Here is an 18779-nt window from a genome sequence, read left to right on the forward strand (position 1 = left end):
GAGGAATTGCCCGCCATAAGGTTTGTATGGTTCTGCCAATTTCACTGCTTTTCGAGCAGAATCTGCCACCTTTTCGAGCATTATCCGCCAATGCCTAAGTCGACCCAAAGCGAAATTTACTACGCATTGTAACAATCATAATCATGATAATGTAACCCGTGCTGGACCACTGCTGGTGCCTGTGCGCTACATTTTGTACTTTGAATAATACTGTACGTGGTGCCATATGCATGTATGGTGTGATCTAACGAAAATATTTTTGTACAGTAAATCGAAAAATATTTTGTACAGCGCGAGTGCGGGTAGTGGTCACGTGAGAACTACACACGTGTCTGGCTTGAATCCAAAATCCCAGATCCTGCCAAACGGCACTGCCACCTCACATGCCATGCCTTGCGGCCGGCAGGCTACCAACAAAGTGCAAAGCGACCAAGTGAAACCCGACTTGGATCCACGATATTTTACCCTCTAAAAAATATCGATGACCTGGGGGCATGGACCGATGTCTGTAGTCTGTACCTTCGTTGCTGCCTAGCGCCTGGTAGACTACAAGCTAGTACAACTGTTACTTTACAAGTGACAGACAGCTAATGCCGTAATGGTTGTAATTGTCCGCTGTGCGCTCGCTGCTGTAATGAAAATTAAAATTTAATTGTAATGTTTGCAGTCGAATGAGTGCGCTGGGCATGGGCCCAATTCACGATGGTCTGAAGATGCGCTGGCACCGGTGTTGTTGTTTCACAGCTTGATTTGCGATGGGGGTGGACAAGCCGGACAGATGTTTCTTTCCAACACTAAAATTGTATTTCTCCACTAGCCCACAGCTCATGTCTAGCTCTTGGCGTGTAAATATTTCGTGACTTTAATACTTCGTCTCGTGTTAGCGGAGCAATGTCGGACAGTGATCAGCGACAGTACGGTGCGGAGCAGGGGACTGCTCACAAGTACAATGACTGTGCGAACACCACAGCTGATCGCTATCGTAACACGCCTGGTGAAGTACGCGGGTCGCTACCTGATGCTTCTAGCAGTAATTGTGATGTTGGGGTGGAGAATGACAACACGGGCCAGGATGAGGTAAAATTCAAGAGTATCATGAGAGAGAGAGACTTTGTGTGTGTGGGCAGTGTAGGGGGGGGGGGGGGGGGGGGGGGAGAGGGACTTTGTGTGTGTGGGTCGTGCAGGGGGGGGGTGTACAGGGTGAGAATGTGGGCGTGTAATCTTGCCAAAGGAAAAGCATGCCTACTGGATTAGTTATCGTGCATACTCGTCGATCGACGGACAGTTCACAGTACAGTGACTATGTCCTTATTTCGAAGTGAGAGAGAGTTGCTTTGCATGTAGTTCAAAATACATTATTCTCTTTTTCTTCAGTGGAGAGTAGCCACAGAGAGATCGATCTCTACCTCTGGTCCGCTACTGGATTGGCAATGACGTTGAAGAAATCCGTTTTGTCTCGAAATTTGAGTCAAGCACGCGCGATGCAAGTCAGTTCAAGGATATGATTGATGATATCTCCTTCTAAACCGTTCACTCAAATCAAGATCTCCACAGCCTTTCGTTCTCGCTCATGTGCGCAGCAGATGTTCGTCAAAAACCTTGTCGACTGGAAGACGTAAAAATGTGCGTCCATGATCCACTTGCACTGCTTCAGAACGAAGCGCTGCTCCCGCCCCGACTCGAGGACGCGGGGCTTTGCTTTTCTCCCACGAGTTTCCATCGAAGCAAGTTCCATAACTCTTTATTGAAATCATGTGGAACATTGCCAATACATGCTGAAAACTTCGTCATAAGAACAGAAAGAAAGATACGTCGAATGTAAGCAGTGTTTTGATGAAACGAACATGCCTGGAGAATGGAGTGGACTAGTGAGGTACAATGTACCTGACCCACATCTCATCAGCACCAGTGTTCATTGGTGCCTTGCACCCCTCATATCTTGAGCCCCTCTTCCCTAGCCCTCACTGTTATCTCCGACAGGATGTTCGGGAGATGCGCGTATGCACAAATACAATGTACATACAGTGCCAGTGGGTCTCCAGAAACAAATTTACCAACTCTAGAAACCCCCCTTTCAAGACTCGGTGCACGCCACTGGATGGCATGACCTAAGCTTCACTATCATGGTGGTGAGATGGCATGACCTAAGCTTTCCTACTTGTAAGCCGGTTGTGTTTCTCAACACAATCGTAAGCCACTGGTAACACAGATGTGCAAATTTTACTTTACTTGACAGAAGATGGTATGACAACCAAGAATACCGTGATGTTTGCTGTATCGCAGATGCATGCAGCGCAAACCAAGCCACATTGCGCAATGTCGCAGTCTGTACCATAAACACCCTGCACAGGCACACCTGGGCATGGTCGTGTGTGGTGTGTTCAACAGTGCATTGCTGATCCCAGCGTACTCACATGCATTGCTCAAGCAATCCATTTCTATTTTGGCAATGCGCAATGGGCTTATTTGGCGCAGCATGTGAACTCACTGGCACTACCTGCGTGCCCCCCCGGGACACTCTGACATCATGCGTGCTGTACATACTGGGTTTGGGTTGCGGCCATTGAGAGTCTGTGAAGTTCACTCACCCTATCGGTTCTTTTGAAGACTTCTCGGTGTTACTCCCGCCGTCCCGTGCCGTTTCATTATTTTAAATCTTGCACTCTGTGCTAGACATACTGCAAGTCGACAAGTTTCCGCCCATTCAAATTTCGGCCTCCCAGGGCTAAAACACATTTCGGCTGCAACAAATTTTCAGCCTGCACTGCTGCCGCCTGTATACACTGTCACACTGCACCTTGCGAAACAAAATGTCGGCTGCAATAATGTTTTGGGCCGAACATGACCAGGCGGAAAATAGCCGAAAAATAAAAATGCGCCGAATATTTGTTGACTTACTGTACGTGTACATGTGGATTGGTTGAAATTTGAGAGCATGTTACAACGTGTAGGGCACACTGTGTCTCAACCAATCACCATCTTCTTCAACTGAACTAGGCTTACCTATACCATCAAGAGTAACTACAGGCTCCCGAGAGTGTGCAACATTGCAGTTGGGGTCTCCGACGGCGAAAACTCACGTCACGCGTCTCGGGTACGTTTCGTACAATGTACGAACGTAGGATAGCGTGCGCGCAATACGAATATCTGCCACGATCATGCTGCCGAGTTGCGTACGCACAATGAGTTTCTGTCAGAGATTGATTTTTGTATTACTCCTCTGCTCACAAAAAAGCGGGCTGGAAACGTACAACTGGACCGCTACACCACGTGATGTGAGGTTTCGCCGTCGGCGAACCCCTTAGAAAGGGTACTGTATATCACGGCACTTTCGGTGTAATTTTACTTTCGGTAATTCCGGTAGAGAATGCGGGCATAGACTTGGATGGAGAGCCTATGAATAATTTATAGTGAAGAAAAGGACCATGAAACTACAAGCTATGCTATAATGTCCACTAACAAAAAAAGTGTTGTGCAATGTTATCGCATGAGCTGATTGTCAAGCAAGTGGTGGCGTTAGTGGACATTATAGCGTAACTTGTAGTTCCTTGGTCCTTTTTTTTTTATAGAATCCGGGCACCTAAAATTTAAGTATACCTAAAGCGCACCAGAGTGTGCACTGTACGCGAAGGGTAGGCCGATCACCTAATTCTACATTACGCTTGAAACCTGGCAGATCCCTGGAAGCGAAATTTAAATGAACTCGGATGGAGAGCCAAGGATTATTTATAAAAATTAAAAACGGACCAAGGAACTACAAGTGGTGCAATGTTATCGCATGAGCTCATTGTTTAGTAACCGGTGCGGTTAGTGGACATTATAGCGTAACTTGTAGTTCGAAATTTGAATCCACCTAAAATTACCTGTTTCACAGTACCAGGAGTTGCACAATCTTGGGAGCTTATAAACATATATACTTCATACCGGCATACGTGTATATGTGCATGTCATGTTACCTGCAGGTGGATTTCATTGATCCAAGCCGTGACCTACACCGTCACCTGGCCATACAGAGGCAGTACCCACCGACCAGTGGACTTGCGGCGCACAGTCTCGTCCGTCAGCGTGGCCGCCCGCCAGCCGGCTGCTGCCTTGACGATGATGGCCGAGGGTACGTGATTCGTCATGACGACCAGCGAGTGCCATCACCACCACCAAAGCCCATTGCTGCCAGTATCCAGTATTGTACAAACAGTCATGATCAGGACAGTGACCGTCTGAGTCACGCCGACAATCTCTCCACAGGTCAGAGCTAAGATGAGTAGCGTCTGCCACTGGCCAGGGTCCACAGCACTTTGTGTCGTATGTTTGTGTGTGTGTGTGTGTGTGTGTGTGTGTGCGTGTGTGTGTGCGCCGTTATGTTCACAAGGCATGTGACAGGGCCCAGAGGGCCAGCTGTGCACCAGGCGTTCACTAATGACACAGCTAGCTCTTTCATGACCAGCGAGGTTTCTATACAACTACCAGGGGTGTGTGTCACAGGGCGTTAGGGAGTGGCATGACGGGGGTCTGGCGTGTCCCTCGGCGAAACGAAATCGGATTTTCCGACCAACAGGGCGTTATAGTACTCTTTTTTTTGTTTTTGTTTTTTGGATGAATTGGACGGACCATCAAAATAGCCTGGATGAAAAGTGGTACGAGCATGGTCGTGCTGCTGATCATACCGTGTGTGACACCCCTGACCGCGTGTTGATGAAACACATGTACTGTAGTTTAAAAAGTCAACAAATATTCGACACTGACTCACGCTGCTATCTGGTGTTCACGAGGTGTTTGTCGCGCTGTAAACGAAGCGTCTCTGTAAGTTTGTATCCCTGGTGATGTTTGTGCCTGGAGAGCACTATATAAGTGGTGCTCTTCAGGCACAATCTTCCTCAGCCTACTCAAGCTCAACTGATGAGGGGTGAATTCCCCGAAACACTGTGTATTGAGCAGGGAGTGGTGCTTTCTTGCAGGTTTGCCGAGTCGAAGGTTCGATGGACTTCTTGTGTGCTCTGGATGGCAGTCGTGAGTCAGTCAAGTGTCAAGTAAAGTCGGCGGAATAGCGCGAGCTCCAGTGTGGGGAGCAAACCCTTTCTTATATCTATTTTTGGCAATTTTCGGCCTCGGTCATGTTGGGCCGGAAATTTGTTTTGCAAGGTTCAGTGTGACAGTGTATACAGGTGGCAGCAGTACAGGCCGAAAATTTGTTGCAGCCGAAATGTGCTTTAGCCCTGGGAGGCCGAAATTTGAATGGGCCTAAAATTTGTACACTGACAGTAGGTGACCACGGGTGTCTGTCTGCCTCGCTTGTTTTACCCCCTGCTAGCACACGCAATGGTTTCAGTGCAATTTCTTACGTAGGCGCTGACCGGTGGAATGCACTGCCACCTGCTTGCCGCCTTTCCAATTCACCTGCTGAATTTCGATCATCCATCAAGACTTTCTTAGAGTTCCCTGTAGAAAGGTGATGACGCCTGTTGGGAATTCCCTAGTAAAATAAGAATAAAAATAACGTGTTGTGAGCTGCCTTTGGAGTGAAAATCTTGTCAGCGCCTTCTAGGTTCAGCCTGGTCCCATAGCTCAGCGGTTAGAGCATTGCTCATGACAAGCAAGGTCCCGGGTTCGAGTCCTGGTGGGTCTGGCGATTTTTTCTCTTTTCAGGCAGTCCACTTCCCCGACTGATCCTTTGCAAAATAAAATAAATAAATAACACAATGCGTGTACAGTACCGTGGTGAGATCACACATTTATAATACTATTGCATATCCTCTACTCGTTAGGATGCTGCTGTTTGCACAACTGTTATCGTTCAACTTAGCAGGTCCTTCTTGCTGTGGTCGGTGCGCAACCGGCTAGCTGTTTTGCCTCAATGCTGTCTTGGTGTCCTTAAATGTCCACTACCGTAAAACATGTTATTATAACGAGTGGCAAATTTAACGATTGTCCAAAATCCATAGGTTAACGAGAACATACGATAGCGATCTTGCAGTCTTCAGCCATATCCGCACATATCACATATGTGGCATTGCAACCTCAAGAGAACTTAATGTAACGAAGAAATTTCACCCGTTAAAACTAGTTCGATTAACTTCCTCGTTATCATGCCATGTCTTACAGTAACTACCCTTGTTGTTCAGTACAGTGTGTGGTGAGGTCATGTGTACATTGTGTATTCTCTACTATGGGTGTTATGATGATAATATTATCGTTTGCACAACTGTTATAATTCAACTTAGTGGCAGTGGTGAGGCTTCCTGCAGCTTCCTTCATAGGAAAAAAATTGTTTCAGAGCAGACTCGCTCTCTTCCCATTCACTCTTCAAACTTGAACTCATTTCTCAATCAATTTGTTACGTTTCGGCAAAATTGCCCTCATCAAGTATGCAATTCAACGTATAAAAACTTTTTAATTGACACTCTCCAAGCGGTCTCTGGGCTACACCAATCACTGAAAGAAAAATTAGAGATAATCGTAAAGAGACAAGGCTCTGCCCTACATGGGTACTGAGCACTCTTCGGACAGTGAAGCAAACCACTTTATAAAATCATATTAAAAAAAGAGATAATCATTAGAATTTTCGGGCAAGGCCATCTTCATGACAATCTTCAGGAAGATGGCAGTTGCCGGAAAATTCGAATGATTATCTCCTTCATTCTTCTACTCAATCTGCGGACAGCATGCTGTTTCGTTCTTTGTGAACTCATCAGCGCAGCACAGAGGAAATGAGGCCGAACCTGATAGCAATGAAAATAAAAACTTGCAATCAGGCCCCAACGTACCTTGCAATGCAAACAGCAAAGGCACTACCCCACATGAGAGTGCTCAACTACTACAAGAGCAGGAGAATAATTTGGTGTAGCCCAGAGACTGTTTGGAGAGTGAGGTGAAGAGATACATGTATAGACATAGTGGATGGCTACAATGGAGTCTTTGCCCTTTGAGAAAAAAACGTTATAAATGTGTTATAAAATGTATCTATCATGCACAATGACTTTGGCTATCTCTACATGTTTTCAATTTCAACTTTTCAGAGGATGAAGATGATGACTGTGCACACGACTTTGATTCAAAGCCATGCACCAGTGCTGTCTCTCGCAATGGCAGTGCACTTTCCACGCAGACCAGATACATGCCATCCGAACTCACGCCTCTCCTCAGATCTACTCCGTCCGTGGAGGTGGCAGCTGGTAGGTTTCTGATGTTCCTGTAGAATGTGCTGATTCTGGAAATTGTGCACAGCCAGGTGTGTGTGTGTGTGTGTGTGTGTGTGTGTGTGTGTGTGTGTGTGTGTGTGTGTGTGTATGTGTGTGTGTGTGTGTGTGTGTGTGTGTGTGTGTGTGTGTGTATGTGTGTGTGTGTGTGTTTGTGTATGTGGTGGTGGTGGGAAGGTGGTTTGTGTGTGTGTGTGTGTGTGTGTGTGTCCCCGCTCCCATGACAGTGTGAGCATAAGAAATCAGCTAGGCGCTGGATTTCTTTGGTTCCAAATGTAGATTGTTATGCCGTGCTAAGTCGTCGTTATCCAATGTGGCAAGAAGAATATTAGTTCAGTCGGACCTTGCTTATGCGGTCCTCTTTTCTCCGGATCCCTCTCTATCCGGAAGAAAATCATTACCGATTTATAGCATATGCCATGCATACATACAGTATGTGTGTTCGATTATCCGGTTCCCTCGCCTATCCTAATAATTTTTGGTGAAAACGGATGCGTGCGGTTAAGCGAGGTCTGACAGTATGAAAATTATGTCACCCGTACATTGGAAACAAATTACAATTGTGTATGGCTTATACCATGAGTCCGAGGGGCATACCGTCGAATATTTTCACAAGTGCGTTAGCACGAGGGAAATTTAAGGGACACGGTATACACAGAGTACGAATGGTGTAGTACATTTATCCGATGTACTGTCCCAAATAGAGCAGGAACATCTCCCTTATTTACTCTCTGGCGTGACCCGTGTGACGCGGGGAATAGTTTTTACCCAAGTGGGATATCTCGCTCCATATACCCCGCTCATAACGGCCGCTGATTGGCTGAGACCGCCCAAATCGTATCGTACGACGGGATAAGTACTGACGAACCACCTTGCATACTGTAAAAGCCTTATAACCCTTTATTGGCTGGCCTATACATTGATCGCACACCGATGTTCGATGGGGTAGGCATTTTGAAATTTTCGTAACTTGCTCAAATCTCGGTCTTTCGTAAAGATCGAAATATGTAGGTCGAAGAGAAAACTCTCAGCTGTCGCCTCAAACATATTTCAAAGCGATACAAAGAGCAGTTCTTGAGTTATAGCACTCGTAATGTTGGTCCCGGGAAATTTGCGCTCAGAGCGCGATGCGTGGGTCAACGGCCGGGATTTTCCCTGCTTACGTCACCTGTTGACAAGACTACGCCGATTCAACTTCAAAAGCAGGTTCCCGGGAGTCTCACGAAAAATTTTGAGTCTGATACGAGCAACAGGAGTGAAATGGTGGATAGAGATAGATCTCGAGCGTGGGCCCAGCGCTGGTGAGCCTTCCCTGGCTTGCAGCGCTGGGCCAGTGCATCCCGTGGAGTCGAGTGTACGCTCATTGCGCTCCTCTCGCCAAGGCCTTTCCAGGATGCCCAAGATCGTGGAATTTGTCCAATGCAAACTAAAGTTACGTCCAATTTAGGTACAGGTTTGGCGATTGCGTGGGCTTGTTTGTATTTTAATCGGCCAATAAAGGGATAATTATGTAACGAAGTGCTAAATCGAACAAGCTTACGAGGAGAAATCTGTCGGTAAATTAGAAAACGTTATACAGAAATCGATAAAATATACTGTTGCTATTGAGCGTTGCGAATGAGTGAGAATTGTTACCTTTGGTACACGTAAACTTGTAAATTTTAGGAAATCGTTACCGGATTTTACCGGTTGTAAGTCGACCCCGGTTATAGGTCGACCCCTGTATCCGGAGGTCTCAATTCTGCGTTTTAAAGTTTTCACCCAACGAAACACTACTAACCACTCCCTGCTACTAACACATCAACAAATCATGTAAACATTCCTTATTGGAGGGTATAACGTCCCAATCCTTGAAAAAGGCCAATAAACTGGCAAACATGTGTACACATGGTGCACTCGTGCATGCAGGGCAGGTCATTTTTGTAAGATTCTGATAGTTCCCGGTTATAAGTCGAATCCCGGTTGCAAGTCGACCCCCACCCTTTCTCCTTCTATTTTTAGTCGTAAAAGATCGACTTACAACCGGAAAAATACGGTACACATGTGGCTCGTTAGAACAATGCCCTCCACAGTAGATTGTAAGTGCCACCGTGGTTGCTATGGTATTTTACAGAACAGCGGAAGATCCGTGGCACGCGCTGGATCCTCTCCCTGGTTGGCTTTCTCGTCTTCACCTTCCTGTACGCGTGTCGTTTCAACGTAAGCGTTGCCATAGTAGCAATGGCTGGCAACGTCACCACGTCAGGGGACGAGAACGGCACCATACGGGTAAGTTGCCATGGCGATACGAAACCCTGTGTGTGTTTGTGTTTCCGGATGTCATGAGTTTATGCCGTTCTTGTTGCCATAGTGATAACGGCTGGCCGCGTCATGCCGCCATGTGGCAAGAGTGACGCTATACCGTATTTTCGGCAATACTGGCAGAGGCGCTTAGTTGCGCGCCCTGAATTTCACCCAATTGATATTTGAAAAAATCCACACAAAGGCCTTGAAATTATATGGCGGGTATTGCAGACAGCCGGTTTTTAATGACCGGCGCTAGTACCGAAAACACAGTAGTTGCAAGTTGCCATAGTGAAACTGAGCCTTCTGGATGTATTACTTGAGACCACGCGCCTACCCTCACCCCCATTTCCTTTCGTTTCTGTCCTCTCTCGTCATCATCGTCTACCAATCTCCGGTCCTCTTGCTGTGTCAATCCCGATTCTGCTTTCTTCCATTTCCATTATCTATTCTCGTCTTGTGTAGGGGCCGGAGTTCAATTGGACCAAGCAGCAGCAAGGTGATCATAATGCACATTCCGTTGATAAATCAGTGCACACACAGTGGAGGATGTTTTATCCATTGGTAACAAAAACTCTGGCCAGCCCAAATAATTACTAAAATTGGTATCAGCCCCCCCCTCTCTCTCTCTCTCTCAACTGTCAATCATGACATGCGTAGTTTCACAGGAAGCGCGATATTCCAAATCTGAAGAATGTTAAATGGTCTCTGTTCTATTGTATTCTCTATTGTGTCACTGCTTTTTAAAGACCTTGTCAGTCTAAGTTTTAAATAAAAGGGGGTTTGTCAACTGACAACCGCTCTATTCAGTTGCTATTCACTCCTGGCGCATGCGCTGGATGAAAATTCTATTATTGGTGATGTCAAAAAAATTATTGACGTTTTGGGCCAGTCACCCACCGTAAGAACAATTTGCAAGGGGCGAACCTGGCCTTTTATAATGAAAGCAAGCGAGAGTGTACGTATGTCTATGCACAAAACAAACGAAACACACAATAGCCGTATGAAATTGATTGTGGTCTAAGTTTTGGGGGTTCAAAATTATTTAAAATGATGTCTTGTCGCTTTGTAGGTTTGTAGGTTGTTTGAATAATATGGACGTACTACTTTGCGATGTAACCTTGACAAGACTTTCAGTTCACATTCGTCGTGATAAAGTGTGTATGTGTATGTGTGTGTGTGTGTGTGTATGTGTCGGTGCGTGTGTGTGTGTGTGTGTGTGTGTGTGTGTGTTTGTGCATGCATGCGTGCGTGCATGTGTGTGTGTTTGTGCGTGCGTGCATGAGTGTGTGTGTGTATGTGTACGTGCGTGTATGTACATGTGTGTGTGTATGTGTGTGTGTATATCCATGTGTGTGTATGTCAATATCAGGCTATATCAACTCTGCATTCTTCTACGGCTACCTGGGTATGTCGCTGCCGTCTGGTTGGCTGAGTGGTAGCTATGGTGCACACCGCTGTATCTCTATAGGTAAGTCTGGGAACAATAGGGGGGGGGGGGGGGGAGGGTGAGGGGTTAGTCCCAACAATAGGGAGGTTTAGTCCCAACTACAGGGGGGGGGGGGGAGTAGTCCCAACAATAGGGGGGTTAGTCCCCACAATAGGGAGGTTTAGTCCCAACAACAGGGGGGGGGGGGGGGGGTAGTCCCAACAATAGGGGGAGGTTTAGTCACAACAATAGAGGGGTAAGTCCCAACAATAGGGGGGGGGGGGGTTAGTCCCAACAATAGGGGGGGTTAGTCCCAACAATAGGGAGGTTAAGTCCCGTGTGAACTTTACGTGTGTGTACCACGTGATACTCAATGACCCACGTACAGACGTTTTTCACGACCTACCGTGTATGGAGGCTCACCCACGTTCCGCCAGAACGTGAGTGAAATCAGAATGGAGCGCATTGTGCAACCTGTGAGGGTGCTCAGCTGAAGAAATGTTCGAAGCACGAAATCAATATATTCGATGAGCTTCGAAGCCTCGTCTTTGGCCAAGTGTGGGCCGTTTACTTCATGCTTTTGCTTGTTCCGTTTAACTAAACACAACATTGCAAACGGGGTCCATTGCATGAACTTTATGTGCATCGCCCACTGTCCCGTACCCGTTACGTGTACTTTACAGGCAGAACATTTCGTCGGTCAATAATTTCGTCCAACCACAAAGAAGGGGAGTTCGTCCTATTGAAAAACTTCGTTCATGGACCACAAGAGTGTATTGAAAAGCTGGACAAATCGACATAAGTCCGGCATTAAAAAAAACTGTTTCGCCATACAGCATGGAATACCCATCCAGTTACGTTGTTGGTGTCTATTTCTCCAAAAGGTGGTCAATAACAAAGGTAATTTAGGCCGGCCATTGAGAATTCCGGCAGGAGTTAACATTGATAACCATGCAGACATGCTGGTCTAAATCCCATAACCGGTCGACTTGGGGTTGGGTTTTGCGCGTAATGCGGCCGAAATCGGATTTGAAAAGGCCCAGAGATCATTCCTGTGTGAGTAGAATATAGCTAGTAAATAGTAGAATGTGTGTTTGCTAACATTAAGGAAGATTAGTTACTGTACAAGCAGTAATATTCGTCTTTTTCGTCCAAGGAGCCTTTGGACTAAATTAAAGGCCAACCATTGACGTATTGATGAGTTCAAACCTTCCCGCTCTCCTGCCGTCCTTTTATTAGGGCAACTATTGACGCTTTTGTGCTCTAAAGCAAGATTATGATCATTCCATTTTTTTTACCCAATTGCGGCTCGAGAATCCCCTTTTACATTTTGCCATGGTATACCGATTCTAAGTCTGCAAAACCCGGCTGAATTTCTAATTCCCTAACCTGGGACTTTTCCGGCGTCAAGCGTGGCAAGTAGTAATTGCACAGATGATACCATGCAGGATGTACTGTTTATGTTATTTTATTTTACAATACCTGCAATTAGACGTGGGAGATACCAAAAAGTTACTTGGTCCGCCCAGTTAAAATTGGCGCTTATCTTCACACTTGTCTCAGGAAAGAAATACGAATATTTGAAGCAAGCCACGATCACAAAGCACTATATACATGATTATTTACATGTCAGTAAGCAACTCAGTCGAAAATTCAAGCAAGTTACACATCCTCCTCGCCACTATCGTCGCTGGAGGAAGAGCTCGAAACGTACGATCCGGACAGCTGCTGCACGGGTCGTTTCATAGCTTGTTCCACTTCTCCTCGTCTCGAATCACGCTCAAAGGCAGTGCGTGCCTGTCACCTTCCCATCAGAAGCTGAGTGAGACTGCCCGCATGTTGACTGTAAGTGTTATCCCCGTTCGTCGCAATAATGCGACTTTGTTTGAGACAAAAAGGCAACGCCATATCAGTGTCCTTTTTTCAAATCGCCTCTTGCGCTTGTCGTACTTACTGATCAGCACCCGTACCCACGCGAGCCGCTGGTGCTTGTACATGCAGCGTAGTGATAGCTTCCGCTTGATGTAGCACCTGTGCGTACTGCACCTACAACGCCGTGCACCAGGCTTTTCGGCTAGTTTCCTGAAAGTCCTTTGCACGAGTGTTTCTCTCAGGACTTGGTGTTTCCTTTGATTAGCTCCTTTGCCCTGTCCTCTGTGAGCTTCAAAGTGTGTCCGCCGGATTGGTCTCACTTACTGGAGACATCGACATGAGCTGCAGTCTCTTCGTCAGCGATTTGCTGGTGATAGCCCTTCACTAGGCGCTGTACTGTGCAAGCACTGAAATTCAAGCTCGCGAAGCGCTTTTTCAGCTTTTCAATACCTCCCCGGGGTAAACAATCCTTGCCATCAGACAGCTGGAAGTAGACAGAAACTGTATTCTCCATCGCTCTGAAATGCGAACATCCTGACCTATTTTACGGACTCGAGCGGAGGTTGCAGTGTTTTCTTGCGCTGACGGAAGTGTTCGTCGGCGGCAGCTCCGTCAAAAAGACTCAAACGAACCGATCGCAACTTCTGTGATGGTTTGTGCTGCCATGTCGTCGGATGCAATGGTCAATGGTCATGTTCGGATGGTGAATCGGTGGTTCCATGCCGTGTGGCACAGGCAGAACACCAAAAAACCAAGTGAGAAGATAAGCTAGCAATGAAAAATATCAATTGTGCACTCATAATCATGTATAAACAATTAAAATGAAACAATTCCAGAACGTTTTCGTGTGACCATCATCAGTGGAACATCGTCACATAGTAAGAATCACTAAAACAACCAGTTATATAGCTAGAGTAACATGAAAAGAAGCGTGAGAATGCAGCACAGCTAGCGGTTATGCATAACGCGTGTAGTGTGAACCTTTGCAGTGTATCTGAGAATGGTAGCAGTAGATGAATGTGGCAGCTGTGAGTGCGTGTGAACAAAAACTGGTGAGTGCGTATTATTTAAAAAGTGTGAGTGCTACAACATTTTCTTTTTGCTTGCATAGAACAGGGTCACGTGTGCGAATATATACAGCTTCCAACACCTGCAACTGCTTAAAGAAACGCGCGCGACAAATAACACTAAACCAGGAATCGTCAAACAACTTACGACAATCCGGACTGGACACCAAATGCTTGTAGATGGCAGACTTGCTCTTGTCGATGTCGAACTCCTCCTCGTCCGTATCACTCTCATCCTCCACTTCCCGTTCCTGCTCACCCTTACTTTCCTCCTGACCATCCTGTTCATCCCCATCATCATCCTCCATCTCCATCTCCTCATGCCATCGCTTCTTTCTCCTTGACGTGTTCACTGCTGCGCCCGTACTTTCACCTGCCACTACTGGTTCCGCCTTCTCCATTTTTCTCAGTCGTGTCTCCGCTAGTCTCTGGCTTCTCCTCAGATTCGTTTTTCCTCCATTTTCATTTCGTTCTCCTGGTGATCTTTCCGTTACCGCCATCGGGTTTGTTAATGAACGGTCGTCCGGTGGTCTCCCATGCCGTGTTGTTGTCGTCAAGAGTGACACCAGATTCGTGTGTTGCGCTACTGTTGAGTCCGGTGTTGTATCCGTTTCTGGTTGTGTTGTAATACTGACAGGCGTAGTAGTAGGCAACGGGTGTTTTCTCGGCCTCCCACGCTTTGGCCTGCCTGCCCTGGCCGCTTTTGACAACAAGGACAATGGGACGTGTTGTTTGATACGTTCGGACAAGTGTTGAAGCGTCCTGCCAACATACCGACTACCGCACTGTCGGCATTCAAAATGATAAATGAGGTGACTCAAATGATGGGTCGGCAGGACGTCCTTCAACACCGTGAACGAACGTATCGTGGTGAAGACAGTTACTACATTCACTGCATAGTACGTCTTCTGGACAATAGACTTGACAATACGACTGACCTTTGTCGACTCCGCGCCTTTCCAAGGCAGGCACAGGAAGACACGACAAGGAGCCGGGCCGATTGTCAGTTCCTTACGGGGCGCATTGTTCGTGAGTAGTTTCGCTAATAGTGATCCTGGATATCCGTTCTTAAGAAAGACAGAGCGAAGGAAATCAAGTTCTGCTTGCAGTTTACTCTCGGAGCAAATGCGTCTTGCCCTGTCAGCTAAGTTTCGGACTAGATTGGTCTTGTATTGCGAAGAGCAATATGAATCGTACATAATATACTGACCAGTGAATGTAGGCTTACGATACACCGATGTCACACCACCCTCACATGTCTTTTCCACGAGTACATCTAAAAACGACAATTTGTTGCAATCCTCGTGTTCACATGTGAAGCGTAATGCAGGGTGGACATCATTCAACTCATCTAGAAAGGCTTCACTGTCACGTCTTGTTTCGAAATAGGTAAATGAGTCGTCCACAAATCGAACGTACAACTGAGGCCACTTTATTTTGTCCATTCTCGATTCGCAATATCCAACGAAGACATTTGCCAGTACCGGGCCCAACGGAGACCCCATCGCCACACCGTCTGTCTGCTTATACATAACATCACCAAACAAGAACTCTACGCCACTCGTCACCATCAGCATCAAACGTCGAAATGCTGTCTCCGGTAACCATGGAAGATCAATGTCATCATCATTGTGGTATAGTCTTCGCGCGCAGATATCTATTGTCTCGTCTAGTGGTACGTTTGTAAACAAGCTTACAACATCGAAAGAGCACATATGGGCAGTAGGCGGAATAGGGTTGTCACGAAGGATTTCAACGAATTCAAACGTGTCCTTAACGTTGTGTTTACAATAATGCTCTAATACCGGTTGTATCATGCCGCAGAGCCACTTGGATATAGCGTATTGGGGCGATCCTATCATGGAGAGTATTGGTCTAAGCGGGCAGGATGGTTTATGTATCTTGGGGAGGCCGTACATGCGCGGACGAACCGAACCCGAAGTGGAGGATGAGAGTGATACGGACGAGGAGGAGTTCGACATCGACAAGAGCAAGTCTGCCATCTACAAGCATTTGGTGTCCAGTCCGGATTGTCGTAAGTTGTTTGACGATTCCTGGTTTAGTGTTATTTGTCGCGCGCGTTTCTTTAAGCAGTTGCAGGTGTTGGAAGCTGTATATATTCGCACACGTGACCCTGTTCTATGCAAGCAAAAAGAAAATGTTGTAGCACTCACACTTTTTAAATAATACGCACTCACCAGTTTTTGTTCACACGCACTCACAGCTGCCACATTCATCTACTGCTACCATTCTCAGATACACTGCAAAGGTTCACACTACACGCGTTATGCATAACCGCTAGCTGTGCTGCATTCTCACGCTTCTTTTCATGTTACTCTAGCTATATAACTGGTTGTTTTAGTGATTCTTACTATGTGACGATGTTCCACTGATGATGGTCACACGAAAACGTTCTGGAATTGTTTCATTTTAATTGTTTATACATGATTATGAGTGCACAATTGATATTTTTCATTGCTATTTTACGACTGTTGTCTCCTCGTCGGTTATTTAAATACTTTAAAAGAGAAGATAAGCGCCAATTTTAACTGGGCGGACCAAGTAGGATTCCAGTTTGGGATGAATGGTGTGCAGTGTTCGGGTAGGTTCAATATTTTTCAGCCACACCTACTGTTAGAAAACTTCACTTCTCAACTCCAAACTCCAAAAACGGTCTCTTCACTGTGATTATAATTAAAATTTACACTACACCAAATTTTCGGGCATCAGGGTTTGCGGGCAATTAGAGAATCCTACTGTTGTAAGCAAGTAGACGCAATCTGCTCTGTTTGTTGTTGTTTCTGTGCAGGCATGTTCATCAACAGTGTCCTGTGTTGTTGTATATTGTTTCTGTGCAGGTATGTTCATCAACAGTGTCCTGTGTTTGCTGACACCACTAGTTGCTAGATGGAGCTTTGACGCCCTGATTGTGCTGCGTGTCCACCAGGGACTTTCCCAGGTGAGTCATGTGACTGCAGGGACTTTTCCAGGTTAGTCATGTGACTGCAGGGACTTTTCCAGGTGAGTTATGTGACTGCAGGGACTTTCCCTGGTTAGTCATGTGGTGGTGGGGACTTTCCCAGGCGAGTCCTGTGACAGTGGGACGATCCTGGCTTACTGGCCGACAGAACCAGTACCTGAATGCATGCATGGTTGCAGGAGGTGTCCAAACGCCATAATTACAAAGGTGTCATATACCAGAAAAGGATCCCCGTCCCATATCAATGCCCCAGATACCAGACCTGAGGTCCCTGCCCCACATCCAGTTCCTGCCCCATATACAGGTCCCTGCCCCATATCAAGATCATTGCCCCCTATCCAGGTCCCTGCCCCATATCAAGATCCTTGCCCCATATCCAGGTCCCTGCCCCATATCCAGGTCCCTGCCCCATATCAAGATCCTTGTCCATATCCAGGTCCCTGCCCGATATCCAGGTTCCTGCCCCATATCCAGGTTCCTGCCCCATATCCAGGTCCCAGATCCCGGGTCCCATAACCATGCCGATCCCAGATGCAGGTTTTCTAATGTTTGCCTGGTCTCCTCCAATCTTCCGTTGTTATATTCCTTTGCTTGCTGCCGCTGTACATCCATTGTTCCTGTATAGGCATTTGTGTTTCCAGGATACCATGTTCTGCTGAGCAAATGGGCGCCGAAGAAGAACGTTGGACTGATTGCTGCCATCGCCACGTCAGGTGATCAATTGCTGCTACAGCTGCTGCTCTTCTTTCTTCTGTACTTCCCCCCCCCCCCCCCCTCCACCGAACCGCACCGACTCTTTTTGTGTGCATTACGAGTGTTTCAACTTTCAAGTGCGGCTTATACTCCGGGTTATACGCCTATGTCTCCGGGCCGGCCAAGTTGCTTATCCAGCCGGGCCATACATTCGACAACATCACATGCATGACTTGGTTTGGTAGGTTTTTAATATTTCAGCTCGTTGCCTCAATAGTACGACGTAGAATATCAAGAGAGACGAACGAAAAGACAAAGGCAAAACAGAGCAGAGGGAAGGAAGATGCAACTGGAAGGAGAGAAAATGCTGTGCTGCTGTAGTCCATGGAGGTGTTTTGCTGTGCTCTGGTTGCTATGGTTGCGTGCGCAGGGTCTAGTTTCGGCGTGATTCTGGCGTTCACGGCCGGCAGTGCATTGGATACGGACGGGTTTGGTCGGCGCGCGGATTTGAACTACTCTGGCGACAATTGGCCCTCCATCTTCTATGTCTTTGGTGAGATCATCATTGTGGATGGTAGTGTGTTCAGATTTCATCTGGAGTTGGATTTCTCTTTGCACCACTGAATGTGCGCATGTAGTCACGGTGTTGCCCGCTGAAATCCAACCCCATGGTCTCAGCTGCACACAGGCCACCAAAGCTTCCAGGGGTTGGATTCCAGCTCGCAGCGCTGTGTATGGGTGAGGTTGGGGGGGGGGGGGGGGGGCGGCTCACATCTCCCACTGCTTGCTGACTCACATAGCCCAAACTTCATTGGGCAACATTGTAGCGTGAACAGCGAATGACATGCCCAAGCAAGATTGGTTGTCATAGTAACGATACCGCCATTCGTGTAGATGCCGATGGATGGTCACTGTGGTCACTGACTTTCCACCACTGTAATTGTAGATGCCGATGGATGGTCACTGCATGACTTTCCACCACTGTAATTTCTGTTTGCTGTGATGTTGCAGGTGCCGGGTCTCTGCTTGCCACTATCCTATGGTTTGCGTTGTGTTATGAAAGTCCTGCCGTACATCCCTACATAACAATGGAAGAGAGAGTCATGATCGAAACCGATATTGCCGCCACGGACAGCCAGAAACTGACCGTAAGTTGGCCGTGCGACTCTGGCCGGAATCAGCACTTGCGTGCGTGTTGGCATGCGTGGGTTGATGTGGGTGGGTGGGGGTGGTGGTGGGGGTGGGGGTGGGTGGGGGTGGAT

General features: G+C 47.0%; 1 protein-coding gene across 1 annotated transcript in view; it reads left to right on the top strand.

The window, feature by feature from the left end:
- The first annotated feature begins 614 nt into the window (after window positions 1–614).
- The window catches only part of LOC135821357 (sialin-like), a 26050-nt gene continuing 7885 nt past the window's right edge, over window positions 615–18779 (top strand). The window contains exons 1-10 of the mRNA XM_065334425.1: window positions 615–1077; window positions 3963–4245; window positions 7014–7169; window positions 9307–9461; window positions 9942–9975; window positions 10849–10947; window positions 16703–16803; window positions 17450–17537; window positions 17948–18070; window positions 18529–18665. Coding sequence (XP_065190497.1) covers window positions 892–1077; window positions 3963–4245; window positions 7014–7169; window positions 9307–9461; window positions 9942–9975; window positions 10849–10947; window positions 16703–16803; window positions 17450–17537; window positions 17948–18070; window positions 18529–18665 — 1362 coding nt within the window. The 5' untranslated portion in view covers window positions 615–891. The remainder of the gene's footprint in view (window positions 1078–3962; window positions 4246–7013; window positions 7170–9306; window positions 9462–9941; window positions 9976–10848; window positions 10948–16702; window positions 16804–17449; window positions 17538–17947; window positions 18071–18528; window positions 18666–18779) is intronic.

The sequence above is a fragment of the Sycon ciliatum genome, chromosome 7, assembly GCF_964019385.1.
Source record: "Sycon ciliatum chromosome 7, ocSycCili1.1, whole genome shotgun sequence".
Lineage (NCBI taxonomy): Eukaryota > Metazoa > Porifera > Calcarea > Leucosolenida > Sycettidae > Sycon > Sycon ciliatum.